A 16,474-nucleotide genomic window follows, 5' to 3' on the forward strand; every position below is an offset into this window, starting at 1 on the left:
GAATAAAAAGTCTGTGGGATATTGCAGGTGAGGCAAGCAGAGCCACAAATGTGCATCCAGACTAAGGGACACAGCCCCTCCTACCATGATTAAGCGCATGTCTATTTACACAGCGTCATAACAAAGCTATCAAAAACAAAGGCTCCAAAAATTCCTCCTAAAAACTTTTTTTGTTCTTTTGTTTCTCTACATACAACAATGTCGATTCCATGTATATACATCCCTAGAAAATAATTTAATTATAGTTACACACTTTCTACATTTGTGAAACAATACAGTTCTAGTCCACAAGGAAGGTGTTTGTTTGTTTGTTTGTTTGTGTGCATGTGTGTGTGTGTGTATCGTATGTTAATGTTAACGTGTGTGAGTTTGTACAGTGTGCGCATGAGGCGGGGAAAAGATAAGTCGAGGGGGGACAATGTTCATCAATTGGCTAACAGTCGCAGGGGCTGATTTAGAGAGTGGACTGGATGTGGTCACAGGGAGGAAGTGGTGGAGTCGACAATTTCTCTCCCGTTGCACACAGTAGGGACGTAGTGGGCGCTGACAGAAGCTGGAAAAAGACACGGAACAAGAAGGTTGAATATAGAAGGTAATTATAAACAGGAAGACAGAAATCAGGCATTCTGAAATATTACATTTGTGCTCATGAATGTTCATGAAACTCTTCCTCAGTTAATGATTTCTGGTGGCAAAGCAATGAAAACATAAAGGAAGTATATATATTTGTCAAGTCATAGAATATAAACCTAAACCTTGACCTGATAGCATTTAACCTAAAACATCAAATTCACCATTCTGCAGTTAGTATGACCTCTGCAGCAAACATAGTTGTGTTAATTTATTTATTTATTTATTTATTTTAAATATAAAATCAAAGCAGTAATTTTGGCACAAGTTTTTTTTGGCACTTTTACTATTTGTAACGTTTTTTTTATTTTTTTACATACTTCGCTAACTTATTAAGCCTTAATGGCTCATTACGACTTCTGCTGACATTAGAAATTCTCAGCTGAAGACAACTCCAGAGCTGATAAATTCTCTGACTATTCAAACTTTGTGGAAACCCTCAAAAGCTATTGCCTGCTCTAAGCAACTACACGAGCATCTAAAAATAAGGCTAATTGACATCTATAAGGCAGAGGAAGGCCATAATAGACACCAAAGTGCCTCTGCTTGCAATTTCCACCGTCCAAAATGTCATTAAGAATTGGCAGTTGGGAGGAACTGTGGAAATCAAGACAAAATCTGACAGACTCAGAATCTTTTCAGATCAATCTGTACATCCGCCTGGCAGGAAGGCAAAGAAAATTCCCCATACGACTGCAAGGAAGCTGCAGGAGGGCTGAGCTGATACTGGAGTGGCTGCTTCATTGGTGCAACCCTAAACAACATTATCACAAAATACAATTTCTGAAGTTTGCACAGCAACATCTGAATAAACCAAAGTGAGGAAGAGACGACTTTGGACTGATGAAGTTAAACTGGAGCTCTTCAGCCACAATCAACAGGTACGTTTGTGGATAAGAGGAGCAGCGTTTGATGAAAAGAACACTTTGCCAACTGTTAAGTGTGGGAGTGGAAACACTCTGCTTTGGGCTTGCGTGGGAGTCAGTGACACAGGAAATAAGTTCCAGATAGAAGGAATAACAGATAATAAATGTAAAAAAAAATCTGAATGCAGGCATCATGCGTCATCATCAGTCAAGGAGCTGAGAGAGAGAAATAAGGTCGGCTTCTGTAACAAGACAACGATCCAGAGCAGGCTTGAAAATCAACTATTTAAAGAAACACATCACGCTGAATCTGCGGGGAGCTCTTAAACATGCTGTGAATGCAAGACAACCGAAAATATCTTAGAACTTGAAGTTGATTTGCAAACAGTCCGAAATCAAGAACAGAAAAGACTCTTGGCTGAATACTGAAAGCTGTGATCGCTTCCAACAAGTTATAAAAGTGCAAACTTGGACATATCACTGCTTCAAAGTTTACTGTTTATTGAGTTCATGAAATTAAAAATTAGTTGCAATTTGCCAGTGGATGTTAAAACTATTGCAAACAACTGTAATAGGAGGTCTACTGTTTTTGCAAATGTCTTTAAAACATCATCAAGATATAGTTTATAAGACTACATTGGGTGTTTAGTCATGCTAGGAAAGAAATTGCAAAGCCCGAGCATCTGATAACCTCTACAGGGTGAAGTTAGTAAGAAAACCAGTGAAGCCCAATTGAAATTTTAAACAGCGCAGTATTTGTAGAACACTGGGGAACCATACTAGTAAATAGGAAATAGGCACTAACTATACACCGCAAACACGATGTAAATTCAATGTAATGTTGCAGCAATTATAAAGAGCACAAATAGCCTTGTATTTATTTTATTGTGCTTGTGCATTTGAGACGAAGACGTGATACTAATGCAATCTAACCAATCATTAAGCTTTGTTAATGTAAAAAAAAAAAAAATCGACCCACAGCTTGTAAATGGAAACAGAGTCTGAAAGTAATAAACAGAGCATTACCGCCTACTTATGAGCCATTTAGAAAACACTTGCTTTGTCAAAAATTGCATCCACTTCATAGGATCATGCCTGCACTAATCTGGTGAGCTGGTAAACTTGTCAATAATACATTAAAGGTAACACAGTACAGTACAGTCAGTGTTTGTTGTGTTCATTTCTTTAAACATTAGATAACTGCATGCAACCTACCATGAGATGCGTATGTGGTCGCAGCCCCGCTGACACTGAAGCGGTTCAGGTTAAGCCTGTGACTGGTCACATTCTTCTGGGGCTGAAACATGATGATGTGGACCTTGGGAGCAAACATGCAGCCCAGAACCACGAAGCCGCTCAGGCTGACTGAGATGCACATGGTAGTGGTCTGGACCTGCAAGAAGGAAAGATGAGACGGCAGTAATTAGAAGCCAGACTTTGATAAATCTTGTGCTAATTTAGTTGCCGTTAAGAGCTAATTTGATCGTGATAATCTGTAATAATGAACATTTTCCAAAAGGCGCGCTCTGAATGCTTATTACAAAGAGCTTTAAATAAAATGCTAAATTACAGTCGGTGCTGATAAACAGCAGATTAAAAACAGACATGAAAATACTGCTGAAGATGCTAACTGATCTCTATGTGCGCACGCAGCCAATGATGCCTGTAAAGCAACTCTTTGTTGGCAGACTCTGTTGCCTTGTAACAGTCCAGAGGATAACAATTACAGAATCGATCAATAAAAAGACTTAATCAACAGAGACCACGGCTACAGGACTGAGAAGTCTCTCCCTGGCAGCTTTAACTTCACTCTCTGCAATTTATTGTTTGAACCCAACGCTAAGAACAACCTTATTCTCTCCAGACTCTTAATCACAGGTCTGCAGATTTGCATGTTATATGGCCTCCGTAATCACTGCGCAGAGAGAGGGTTGAATAACAGCTGCACAGTCGAGCACATTAGCAATCAGCCCTTCAACATCTCCTCTGTGTACGTATATCTTTACGCGAGTGGGTGAGTATGCATGTTAGTGATGTTATGCTTGTACCTGACTAATCTTAAAGTCAGATTACAAAGCCAAAAAAAAAAAAGCTTATTTCCAGCTAGAGAGAGCAGGATAGAGAGGTAGAGCGAGAGAGAGAGAGCAGAGAAAGTGAGATGTTTTTTATGGGGATCAAATGAGCAGCTCTGGCATCAGCACTCCTCCCTTGCACCCTTTGATACTCTGTGTGTTTGTGGAAGTGTGTGCTTGAGGTGTGTTTGTGTGCTTGAGATTTGTATGGCTCAGGTGAACACTCACTCCCCTTCGCTGTTAAATCTGGACATGTGTCAGCAGTTTGACGGAGCCTGTCTGTTTGTCACCCGAGGACTGCAGAGCTGGGACATTTGCCAACAGGATTAGAAATTGTTTAAGTTGCCACTACACCTGCGCTGCTGCTGTTTTGCTACCTGTGCATCTTTATTAGTCATGTTGATGTGAGAAAAACTGACTCGTGGAAGGTAAATCTTTAATTCTATTGTGAGAAGAACAGGACATTTAAGAGCTATGCATGTTTAACCTTCACATTTTTCTAGGTGGACAAATTAAACTGCATGTATGAAAGTTTGGACAGAGCCAGGAAATATGTTTTCCAGTCTTTATCCAAGGCTAAATTGACCACCTACTGGCAGTGGCTTTATATTTAGCATACTAGCGTCTTCTCATCTATTGCTACTAGAAAGAATATCTAAAAATATCAGACTTTTCCTTTAAGCTTTCAGGGTTACATCAGTTGCTTAGATGTCAATGCAATGTCAAACTCAAAAAACTTGTGCATGTGTGTGTAAGAAGATACCCTGTAGTCACTAGATGTAACGTAGAAGATGGGAAGAAAGGCCAGCCAAATTATACAGGTGGTGTACATGGTGAATCCGATAAACTTGGCCTCATTGAAGTTCTCAGGGCACTTCCTGGTCTTGAAGGCATACCTGCAGGGGGAGAATCATATTTCTGATTAGACAGGCACCATCTGGAAAAGTGCCAATACCTACTCTATTGAAAAGAAAACGTACAAAACTGAAAATAAAACCTGATTTGTAATTTTTCTAAGAGCCCAGCGCTTACTGATTTAAAGTGCCCACGATGGAAAACATAAAGCATGTTGGACAGTGCCTTTTACGTAATTGCATTGCCAATCAGCTCAGCTATGACACACTTACACAGTACACAGGATGACCAGGAGCACATCATATCCCAGCGACAGCAGCATGCTGGAGTCGCGTACGTTACACTTGAGGATGACAGTCTGCCGTCGCTCGGGCAACGTGAAGCGCCGCGTCCCGGGAACCTCCAGCAGCAGCCAAACTGACACCATCACTAACTGGACGGAGATTAGGCTCAGACAGATGAAAACCTGAAAAAGGAGGGAGGAGAGGAAGGTAAGGTCATCAAGATCCACCGCTTGTCTGTCCATCCATCCATCTGGCTGATGCAGATGGATGGACGTGATGCCGCAATCACTCACCTGAGAGGATGGACTAATGAAGCGTGGCCTTACTGCACCGGCTCCGTCTTTCACGCCATTGAAAATCCTGGCGATTCTGTTGGTTTTGGTAAGAAGGGCGGAGTAGCAGACAGCAAATGATGTGCCCAGGCCGAGGCGCCGCAGGGCACAGATGGCAGGAGAGGGTTTGGCCAAAAAGAGGAAAGTCATGGCGTAGGACATGAAGACTCCCGAGAGGAGGATGTAACACAGCTCTCTGCCTGATGCTTTCACCAGCGGTGTGTTGTTGTGTCTGATAAACACCCAGAACACCAGGCCGGTGCACATGAAGCTGGGGACAGAAGCAGCCAGAAGACAGTCAATGTCATAAAGTCACTGCTTATATTCTGTTTCACAAGTAGGGTTGGAATATACATATGAAGAGATAACTCCATCTTCACAAACCTTCAGAAAACCTACTTTTCCATCATCTACATCAATCAAACAAGTTACTTCTACTTTTTGTTTGTCATTTCTACTGAGTCAAATCCACTCAACTTCAGTTTGATTGATATTATCTCAAGCAAACAACAAAAAAATAAGTTTTCTGAAAATCTACAAAAACTGAGTTATCTGTTTTTGCAAATGAACTCTTCATAATCAGAAAATTCTTGACTATTAACGTAGGCCCATGTCACCATCTACCTGGAAAAGTAAAGTGGTCCAAGCAGTTTGAATAACAGAGCAGTAAATGTGTGTCATATCGAGTCTTGGCAGGCACTTAGCCCGGGCAATTTTCTAAGTGTTGCAAACTACATCTGCCAGCTTTGCTTTCTCGCACAGCAAACATGGAGCATCATCACAGCAGATTCACCACTTGTGTTTCTGAGTAAGTTTTGCAACAATGGGCCCTCGATTTGAGGAATCCTTTGTCACTCACCCTACACAGGCGATGGTAATTGGACCAATGGCCCAGGCGTCTTCCCACATAATGTAGTCCTCAGGAAGGTCGTAGCAGGAGGTCAGGTCATCGGTGGGCCACTGGCCAGGAGCGCAGGGCGAGCAGGTGAACTCATCAGCCAGGTATTCATGAGGCTCACAGGCTGTACAAATCCAGCAGCAGTACTCACCTGGGAAATAGGAATATGAACAGAATGTGGTAGTTTGTGAGTTTTTTTTTCAGGAGACACTGCGGTTTGGTATGACGAATAAAGAAAGCTGTTGGAATTCACTGTCCTACCTGCCTGCATTTTCTTCATCTCGTTGCGTTCGCAGGGGTCGCTGCACTGCGAGGTGGGCACCACGTCTCTTGGCCAGCGAATCAGATCGCTGCTCAGACTCAGGCTCTCTGCCCATTCGCCCACCGGCACGTAACCATAACGATCGCCAGAGCGCTGGTAGCTGAAGATGTTGTATCGGCCCATGCCGTCCCCCTGGGTGTCAAACTTCACTACTGTCTCACTGCCAGGAGGAGAGAAAGGCGCTGGAGGGGGGGTGAGAAGAGACAAAGAGTGGGACAAAAAAGTAAAAAAAAAGGCAGTGAGAAAGGAGATCAAAGCTAAACAATCAGGAACAATCATGCCATTGATGTCTCATTGATGCCTTTTAAAAGCAGCAGAGACAATAAACAATGGTCAGCTAAGCCTTAGGAGTCCAGAACAGACACTGAAGGGCATAACAATAGCGTTTTCATTACTGAAGACCAGCCAGTTACAAAAGTATTCGCTAAGAGGCTATAAATGCCAGATATGCTTAGTGATGTGTGTATCACTGGCATCCCATCCTTCCCTAAAGTCAAACAGGGACATGATTGCTGGTCTAAAATCTGGTTTGATAAAGTTTATTACCGAATGCATCATTAACAAACTGCCCATAAAGTCATGTAGCCATGAAGGTAGAGGACTGAATCCCTGGGCGATGCTATAGCTACCCACACATTGATGGAATTAGCCTCTGGGTCTCTTCTGTGAGGGAGGTACACTGCTGAAACTGCCAAATTGGTTTGTATACATGTTATGAAAGGATTACCATCTACCCTGAGGATGTGGGAACAGAAGAGATTGTAAAATTGGCAGGATGCTGAAACCATTAAAAAAAAAAAAAGAACAAGAAAAGGGTTTGTGGACTGGAACAAAAAGTAACTTCCTGATGCGTTGCAGGCGGCGGCGTCGGACCTGACAGTGGTGACACTTGGTGGTTTTGACACAGACAAAGTGCGTGTCACTCGTACAGTGCCACTTCAGTCCTTACAGCAGAGCAATCAACTCTGTGTTGCTGACACATAGGGTGGTATGTTATACGCTGGCGCCTGTCAAATGATGATGTGACTGGGGATAGTGCAGTGTGTGCCGCTTTATGGAGCATCACTCTTCAACGTATAACAAGGCTCTCAGTCCTCAGTGCGCAGCAGCAGCAGCATTGATGATACCGCGCTGCTGCCGCCTTCTTCATATTTACCGTGTCTTTGGGTAACTGAAAGAAATCGAAGCCCAAATTCATTCTCCATACATACAGCTTGGGATCAGTGGAATGAATCAGAATACAGATCGCAAATAAGCTGTTGGGCTGAGAAGTGTGTGTGTGTGTGAGGATGTGCACACAAGTGGAGGCTCCATTAGGTTTTGCTTTACAGTGTGATGGCTAAGGTATTGCTCTGAGCGCTGTGGGAGGCTGTGCTGACAGAACCAAAGCTCTGACCCCGCTGTTAGTTGCGTGTGTGTGCGCGCCGACGTGTGTGTGTGTGTGTGTGTGTGTACGTGCGCGCGTGCAACACTGACAGCGGCTAAAGCTGTGCTATTGTTGTGAAAGCTCTGTGTGTTCAGAGAAGAATGGCGTGTCAGATGGCAGCAGAGGGGGTTAGGGTTTATGAAATCCATAAATCACAGAGACAGCACAACCCTCTATCTTCCTCCTCTCTCCCTTTGTCACAGGAAATTCCAAGTGTCAAGTCTTCTTTGGATTTCGGGGCTAAATGTTTCGGTGACAGCTAAATGAAAATGATTTCAATATAAAAGTGCTGATAATATCTTGAGACGAGGAAGAGATATGAATCCATTATACCACAAGTTGCCAGATAATAAAGTCAGCTAATAACACTGAGCAATAATGCAAGCCGGGCCCTCCTCCTCCTCCTCCTCCTCCTCCTCCTCTTAGACACTCGTGCACATTTGCAGAAACACTTCGCCACTAGCTAATTATCATAACTGCACCTTATTAGGACCTTAGATGTGTGCTGAAGCCTAATTAGCTGCATGTGGTAATTATGTGTAATAGCTACAGACTAAAGAGATAACGGCATTGGCCTACAGACCCATTTGAGGGTGCTGTTCTGCCCTTGACTTCGCCTGTAACCGATCGCGTTCGGGAGCAGTAGACTCACAGGACTGGTGATTCCTCCCTATAGCCAACATCAGCGACCTTGCTGACGTGACAGAATGGCTTATCAAGAAAGTGTATGAGGGTGCAAGTTAGCGCTGGCGAAGGCCACCAAGATTCCTCTGACTGCAGAGAGCGGAGACAGGCAGCCCCGGTCCTTGACTGATGGACGGCATTCTCTCTCCTCATTGCCGTCCGGGGCTAAATTTAAAAATATAGTGAGCTCCAGTGGCCAAGGATTTCTGTTTTGAGGCTAACACTGGCATGCTAACACATTTGCAATAACAATTCGGAAGTGTAGCAGGTACAATAGCAGGCACACAACATCTTAGTTTACCTCCCAGCATCCTAACATTTGCACCTAGTTGGCACTGAACTGTATTAACCAAAGTAGTTTTGGGGCTAGTAACCCATTTAGGTTCATCCTCAGGGGAATATGAATGTCTGTGTCAAATTCCATTTCAATTCATCCCATAGTTATTGAATTATTTTAGTCTGGATCAAATTGGCGGGCTGACAGACAGGCTGACAGACTGACTTTGCCATCGTGCCGCTACAGGCTACAAAGCATGTGAATTTCAAGTGAGCGACTAGAAGGAATTCTGTCCCTCAGGTATACCTCTCGACAGCACGCTTCTGTATGATGTAACTGCAACGAACCATGAACTGAACCAATTCAATCATTTGAAGAATTGGATGTGGCGACTGCTTCCTACCAGAAGCTCGTAGGCTTTCCTGCGGTGTCTTAACACTTACAGTAAACCTAAAACAAGTGCTGATAGATGAGCCTGTGTCACCTCATCCATACAATGCTTCAGCTCGGTCCAGCTGAGACCCACAGCGGGGACCGCCCTCAGCAGCTCACAGCTCTGAGTGACTTTCCGCGCCTGTGTGGTGTCGTCAGCATCCAGAGGTGGACCATGACTTCTCAAATCATCCATGTTGTGTAGCTGTAGTCAGTACTGGGGGTGTCTGACAGGGTTAAGCAAATTATAGGCTTACATCTTTAATGTTAACAAAACAAAGTGCAGTTTGTGCACACTGACTGTCCACATCCTGCTGCTTGTCTTAGAGGATCAATAAAAATCTGGCAATTAATCAAACAGCAGAAGATGACACATTTAAAAGTGCAATAATAACAAATGAAGTTAGCAGAGACAAACTGTGGTTATAAGGCGGCCGAAACCAAATTCCTAATTTCTGAGTTGCTTGAGCATTCCCACTAACTTGAGAAACACCTTATTATTCCAGCTTAATTAGAAGCATGGTGAAAACAGGCTTTTCATTCAGAAGCTGAGAAATTAATTATGTTCTCGGCCATGTCGGGCCAAAGCGAAGCCCAAGGGGGATTGTGGGTATTAAAGGCGGGGAGAGGGAGAGGAGGCAAAAGGGGCTTGGGAGGAATAAGTAGGAATAAGTAATCTGAAAGTGGAGAGAGAGAGAGGAGCAAAGAAGGGGAATCTTTTCCTTGCGCGAGGATGTGAATGCACACAGTATAAATATATATGCAGGGACGCTCTCAAATGTCACAACGGCACACGCAGACAGATCACATTAGCTGTATTTGTTCTCCCTATAGATTCAGTCCCAGGGGACGGAGGTACTGCTTCGGATGGGTCACGGAGCAACAGGCCACGGGGGAATAGGAGGGCGGAAAAGAAAGTCTGAAATAAAGGAGAGAAAAGTATAGAAGGGAAGGTGTAGCAGCACAAGAACTAAGGCTTGACTGAAAGAAAGGTGGCGAGATAGAGGAGACAAAAGAAAGGCAGGCCAAAAAAAACAGGAGGTTGCCGGGGATGGAGGATGAGGCAGGAGACAAGATAAGGGGCGGGAAAAAAAAAAAAAAAGGGAGGTAAGTGACAAGGGAGAAGAATGCGAGAGAAAAAAAAAGAGAGGAGATAGCAAAGGGGAATAGCAAGAAACTGATGTCACGGCAGCAGAGATATAGGTGGATGGAGGAAAGCCTTTAGAGGGAGGAATCAATAGAGAATAGGTGAAGGGTGGATGGAAGGATGAGCAAAGTGAAGGAGTGGAGGAACAGACCGGCGCAGAGAGGCAGTGGAGGCAGGAGAGCAACCTTGTGAAGTCTGAGTGGGATGTGCTGTTTTTGAATGTAGAGAGAGAGAGAGAGAGAGAGAGAGAGAGAGAGAGAGAGAGTAGGACACTTTCTGGGTGAGAAAGAGAAGGGAGAGATATAGAAAGATAGAGTGATGAAGAGCAAGAGAGAGTGACAGAGAGAGGAGAGAGAGACGGAGACGGAGAGACAGAGGAAGAGAGCGAAGAGAAAACGAGGGAGAGAATGAGTGAAGGTTGTTCTCTAGCATCTAAACGTTGCAGTAAGCTCTCTGCTCAATATGGCCCTGAAGGCACACCGCCTCTGCTAACACAGACATATCACACACACACACACACGAATACACACATACACACAAGCGCAGAGAAGGGGGAATATCACATCTATCACCACTATTTGAACAGAAGACTGCATGCATGTGTGTATATACTGATCCGTTTGCTGCAGATCGGGGAGGTGGATGGGTGGGAGTTGAATGATGGCTTTGAAAAGTGTGTGGGTTGGGGGTGTCTGCAATTTCATGCTGGTAGAAAAACAAGCATTTCAAGCTGCCTCTTTGTCGAAAAAAAAAAAGAAAAAAAAAGCTGACTATTTTGCACGTGTTTGCGTGTGCGTGCGTATGCATGTCTGTGTTTTGTGTTTGAAGTATGTGGCAAGGCCTCGTGAAAAATGCACAAATATGCCCTTCGTGTCTATGACGAGTTGGTATGGAGCAGTTCCCATGATCTACCAGATCACTTCAACAATTGGCAACAGTGTCGGCTTCATTACCATAGCAACTAGCGAGATGAGACTAGATGAAGAGAGCCGCATATGAAAACACCCTCCTAACCGCACAACATACTGCCTCAGTGCACCACATACACCGTCAGTAAAACACAACAAAACAAGCCTCATCACGGTTAAAGACACAGTCCGCCGTGTTGTGATTTTAAAGTTAAAGACGGCACTTTATTTGGACGCGCGGGGAGACAGAAGGGAGATCAAAGTTTGACGTAATGCAAAGAATGTGCATCGGACATGCATGTGTGAATAAGAGAAGGAGAAAATGGGAGAGAGACAGAGAGCGCTGAACACTGTTGGTTTTCCGTCTGCTACAGTTCAGACTGAGAGCACTGCGGATGGTGATGCTGCAGTATTTATACACCAAATTCAACCTCAACTCACCTCAGCTTCTTCCTCACATAACTGTAGATGGAAAGATGTATATGTACAGCAGTGAGAGTGAGTCATTCAGGGCTAACCAACAACTCAAAACAATCGCTTCCACAGTGCGCAGTCTAACTGTACCGTCATCCACATCATCTGAGCCCTTATCAACATCGTCTCCCTCAATGCTTTTTTACCAAATACAGCTGTTTGTCATGCTGTCACCATTGTCACTGACATTGAGACGCAAAGAACTCCAGATCCTCGCATATGCTGTTATTCTCTCCGACTGCGGAATAAAGACGCGCGCCTCGTGGACATACATCAGTGGTGAAAAGAAGGGAACGACGGCGGTAGAGGGGAGTGTAAGGGAGAAAGATGATCAGATATAGAGATGTAGGAAAGTCACAGAGGAATTCTCCTCCTCTCCTCTCCTCTCGTCTCCTCTCGTCTCCTCTCCTCTCGTCTCCTCTCCTCTCCTCTCCTCTCCTCTCCCAAAACTTACTCCAGAGCATTTTTAAAAAAACTTTCTTGTGTGTGAATTTGCACATCTATTCCATTCCTCTCTGTATGTTTCCTACACCAGAGCGGTATCATCTTTGCCAAGTGGAGGATGCGACTGCAATCCCCTTCACTGTTTCCTTCCCTCTCTATCTTACTCTTCCTCTCTCTTTCCTTCTTTCTGACTCCCTCCTCTCAGACAGAAATGCTCCAAGTCCTTTGATTTGTAGCAGAAATGAAGATGGGTAATTTCAAAGAGAATCTTCTTCTTCTGCTGACGCATGCTGTCCCACTCCGGAATTGCCTCGGCGCTCACTTGTTCTTCCCCTCCTTCCCTCCCTATCTCTCTTTCTGTCTTACTCCCTTTTACCTCACTCCAAACTCACTTTCCTCAGTTTAGTCTGCCTGTCAGTCTTATCTGTAAGCCTCCTTCCCCCTCCTCCCTCCGTACGTGATGCCATTCTCTCGTCCTCCAGCCATCCCTACTGCTCTCTCTCTCCCCAACGTCCCATGGCAAAGCTGCCGTGTTAGTGTTGTTTGTCTGGCTGTTTTGATGTCTGCTCCTGGTCACGGTTGGTGGAGGAATAAGCACCTCTAAACCTGTGTCAGTCCCTGAGACACAGCAGTTTATTTATAACGCTTCCTTTGTACACCATCTGTCAGTCAAGCCAATCCTCTGTCTCTTCTCTCCCAACTCTACAGAGACTGACAGACAGACAGGCAGCCCGCTATAGGAGCTATTATAACACACACAATCTCATTAGTGCGAGAGAGAAGAATATGGCTGACGGATTAACTGCGGCTCTCATTCCTCAAAGCAACTTTGTAGTGTCGTATCAATTACGCATGGGTAAAAGGTGTCAATGGCAAGCTGGCTCTGACAATACGTAGCAATTAAGCAGATTTGTTTCAGTACTTTTTATGTTCTGTGGCTTGGCTGCTTTGGCTGAGGAGAAGGACAACATCCCCTGTGTTGTTCATTAGAGGACTGTTAACTAGACACTCACATTCCCTGTCCACTTCTTGCTATCTTTCCCCCTTTCCTCCCCAACTCCCTCTCCAACACTCACTTCTTTTCGCTCTTCATCCACCTTGAACACCTTATCTAGGACTCTTCACTCTGCTCGCCATGCTCCAGCTCTCTTACCTGTGAAACTGACATTAAGGATGTAATCCCTGTAGAGTCTGCGCCCGTCCAAAGCCTTCATGCTGTCACACAGCTTGGTGGTGTTGAAGCACAGGCTCCGTTGCATATAATGGAGGGCATGAGCCATGGCGTACACCGCGTTCACCACAAACATGATCTTGGACTCTGGTTCAAAGGAACTCTTGTCCATTGACAAGTCCTTGTCACATGGTGGAGGAGGTGTCTCTCCCAGTCCCAAATTTACTGGCCCCAAGGAGCACTGGAACCGCTGCTCCCAGAATTCCTTGTACCAGGGATTACGATGGTTTTTGACAGGGTTCAGACTGAGGAAGTAGCGGTTGAATTCTGCTATGGGGTTGGCTGCCAGCTCAAGTGTGATGGCTCCTTCGGCGGTGACCTCATTTCCCTTGACAATGCTTTCCTGTGCACCCCAGCCATCGCTGGCCACCCAGATGAAGGAGGTGTTTAGCCGAGCAGCAGCTGCCAGCAGCTCTCTGGCATCGTCGCTACGAAGGAAAAGGACGGCCACACGGGCATTTGGCTTCTGGAGAAGCTGGCGGATCACAGCTTCATAGGACTTCTTCGCATTAGAACGCCCCACCTGGACACAAAGATGACAAAATGTAATGACAGACGCACACAGATGTTATTTTTAAGTATGTATTAACAACGTTCATAGGAAGAAACAAGCAAAAAAAAAAAAAAAAGTGTCCTACAGTCTCACACCAACATGAATCTCTGCAGCAAATAAGATGAAATATGGGACTGTGAAAATACCCAGAATGAGTTCTTGGAGATAAGCTTTCATTTTCTGGTTCACAACTGATAACACCACTGTTATATTAAACCACATTGGAGCGTAATACAAGATAAGACAGAAAGACAAACTTTTCTAAGCTGACAAATTTAGCGGCTTGTTAATTGTTGCTGTTGCAGCTGCAGGCCATACATCAGGGTGACAGTCCAGATTAAAGTTTGGGTTTTCAGGTCTTTTTCTTTGAGTTGCTTATATTCATACAGTTTGGGCCCCAGAAATGTACTCATATTCTAATGCCATACCTTTTCTGAAGTGGCAATGCAGATGTTCCTCATGCGGGCCTCTTGTTCAAAGGCCTCTATGCCAGTTTCACCATAATCGCCCTCCGATGCCACGGTGGACACGTACGTCCAGTTGAAGAAGCGCAGGATCTCGGCCATGGCTTTGGCCTGGTAGAAGTCAGGGGGCACGGTGCGGGCGAAGTAATCGTAGCGCGTCTTATCACTTAGCTTGGCACTCGTTGAGGCATAGCTTATCTGAGGGATCTGAAAGAGCCTGAGAAGATTGGCAACCTGAAGGGAGAGATACAGCAAAATGAGATACAAATCAGGTGAAATAATTCCAAAAGTTCGTCTTGCAAAATGAAACTATCCCAACCTTTCGGTATCGTATGATCTTAAAGCTGCAGTGTGTGATTTTTACATATAAATAGAGTTTCGGTATTTTCAAGACCTTGCCAAATGAGTTCACGCTATGCCGATAAAGAATTTCAGCGGCAGGTAAATCTCTCCGTATTTCACATTATGCTAGAGTTTTATGTGTCTTGTCTGTGGCGACATTCACGCTCTGGTGCACCGGCGGTGTCTCGTTTTACATCAACTGGCAATGATTGGTTTGCCAGAGTTGAAGATGTTAGCACACCGGAGCTAAAGAAACAGAGAAGGTTACAACAACGAGAAGAATGGCTGAGCTTAGAAAGTGTTCTGATGGTCGAGATATAAAAAAAAGAAAATCAGTCATCAAAGGAAGGATTACATTTAAAAAACAAAGTGATTTGGGTGGGGCATTAGCACACGTCACCAGTGTTTGTGTAATTACTCGCACTGCCAGAAGGGGGAGACAAAAGTTCCACACTGCAGATTTAACACTGATTGACCAATAATTATTTTTCTGTGATCTAAAATGATAAGGTATATTTTGCTAATGTTTCAAATTGAACACTATCAACCCATGGAGGACTGACAGGTCAAAAAGGACAACTCCTGGCTTATGTAAACACTGCAACTTGATATGTGACGTGAATTAAATCTGCTGCCTCTGAATCTTATTGATTCATTTATGTAAAGCGAAATAAAAATGATTTTCTTCAAGAAAGAGACGCCCGACAGTTCCACAGCAGTCAAATACACAGTTTGAAAGAGCACGGTATCATTCCGCTCTGCGATGTGGAACTGCATTAAACACGAGACCGAATGCAGTCAAGCAGCTACTTGTAGTGTTTACAGTGCAAATGTTTGGTGAGGTAGCAGCCAGAGAGTCAATTACTGTACAATAATTTTTGGAGGGCACTTGAAAGTGGTGTGCAAGTTCACAAAAAGAGGAGAGGACTGGAGAACACTCAAGAAGTAGTGAAGCAAAAAAAAAAAAAGTATATGGGATGAGAAATCGTTCTGCATGTGGCAAATATGGATTTCATTAAGACAGACTAGGTATACCAGAATTAACCCTTTTCTCTGATATCTGCAAACCAAATAGTGCTGCGAAGGATGTGTTCACGCCTGAGTTTTCTTGAAAAGTACAAACATGATTAATTTCACAACAAATGTTCAGATCAATGATGCCAATAATGCCCCTGCACCATCGCTGGAACGCTGACAGAAACTATCTGATCAATGCTGGAACACTCACAAAAAAATAAAAACGAAGTAAACAAATGAGGGTTTCGCTTTCTAGAGAGCTTCTGTCTCTCTTATTTGCCAGTGGGGCAAAGGGCATCTCATCAACTGAAACTCCAAACATGTAAAACCAACCATTTGCAGCACAAAGCTCACTTAAAACAAACTCCAGTGTCTTAATGAAAAATCCATGCTGGCTAACAATCTGCAAGAGGATTGCTAGCCAACACTGAAAAGAAACGGGAAAAAAAACACATCAAAGACAATACTAGCAATGAGAAAGTACAACAGAGTTGCTCAACCTACACTATCAAAAGGCAGGGTTGGTGTTGTTGTGTTATTTTGGTCTTCCTTTGACCACATGGCCCATATTGGAGAGTTCATGAGAGTCTTTGGCATTCTGACAAAAACTTGGAATTAAAATCCACACAAAAAAAATAACTGGATTGATCCTTCAATAAATGTATTTTTTTTTTCATCAAAGGAAAAATGACAACATATTTAGAGGGTTGCTGCTAACAGAAATTGCTTCATGCATAATGTGGCTGTTTGAAGATAAAATACAATGCAGCAAGTACGTATGCGCATGTTGAAAGAGCGCACACACACACACACACA

At 43.9% G+C, this 16,474-nt stretch overlaps 1 protein-coding gene across 1 annotated transcript in view; it reads right to left on the reverse strand.

Moving 5' to 3' along the window:
* Positions 1 to 476: 476 nt before the first annotated feature.
* grm3 (glutamate receptor, metabotropic 3) overlaps positions 477 to 16,474 on the reverse strand; it is a 19,993-nt gene continuing 3,995 nt past the window's right edge. Inside the window, exons 2-11 of the mRNA XM_008287449.1 lie at positions 15,979 to 16,031; positions 14,264 to 14,594; positions 13,205 to 13,805; positions 6,199 to 6,441; positions 5,899 to 6,088; positions 5,001 to 5,310; positions 4,696 to 4,889; positions 4,332 to 4,464; positions 2,712 to 2,889; positions 477 to 553 (exon numbers count right to left, since the gene is read on the reverse strand). Coding sequence (XP_008285671.1) covers positions 477 to 553; positions 2,712 to 2,889; positions 4,332 to 4,464; positions 4,696 to 4,889; positions 5,001 to 5,310; positions 5,899 to 6,088; positions 6,199 to 6,441; positions 13,205 to 13,805; positions 14,264 to 14,594; positions 15,979 to 16,031 — 2,310 coding nt within the window. The remainder of the gene's footprint in view (positions 554 to 2,711; positions 2,890 to 4,331; positions 4,465 to 4,695; positions 4,890 to 5,000; positions 5,311 to 5,898; positions 6,089 to 6,198; positions 6,442 to 13,204; positions 13,806 to 14,263; positions 14,595 to 15,978; positions 16,032 to 16,474) is intronic.

This window comes from Stegastes partitus, unplaced genomic scaffold (genome assembly GCF_000690725.1).
Source record: "Stegastes partitus isolate 25-593 unplaced genomic scaffold, Stegastes_partitus-1.0.2 Scaffold501, whole genome shotgun sequence".
Taxonomy (NCBI): Eukaryota; Metazoa; Chordata; class Actinopteri; family Pomacentridae; genus Stegastes; species Stegastes partitus.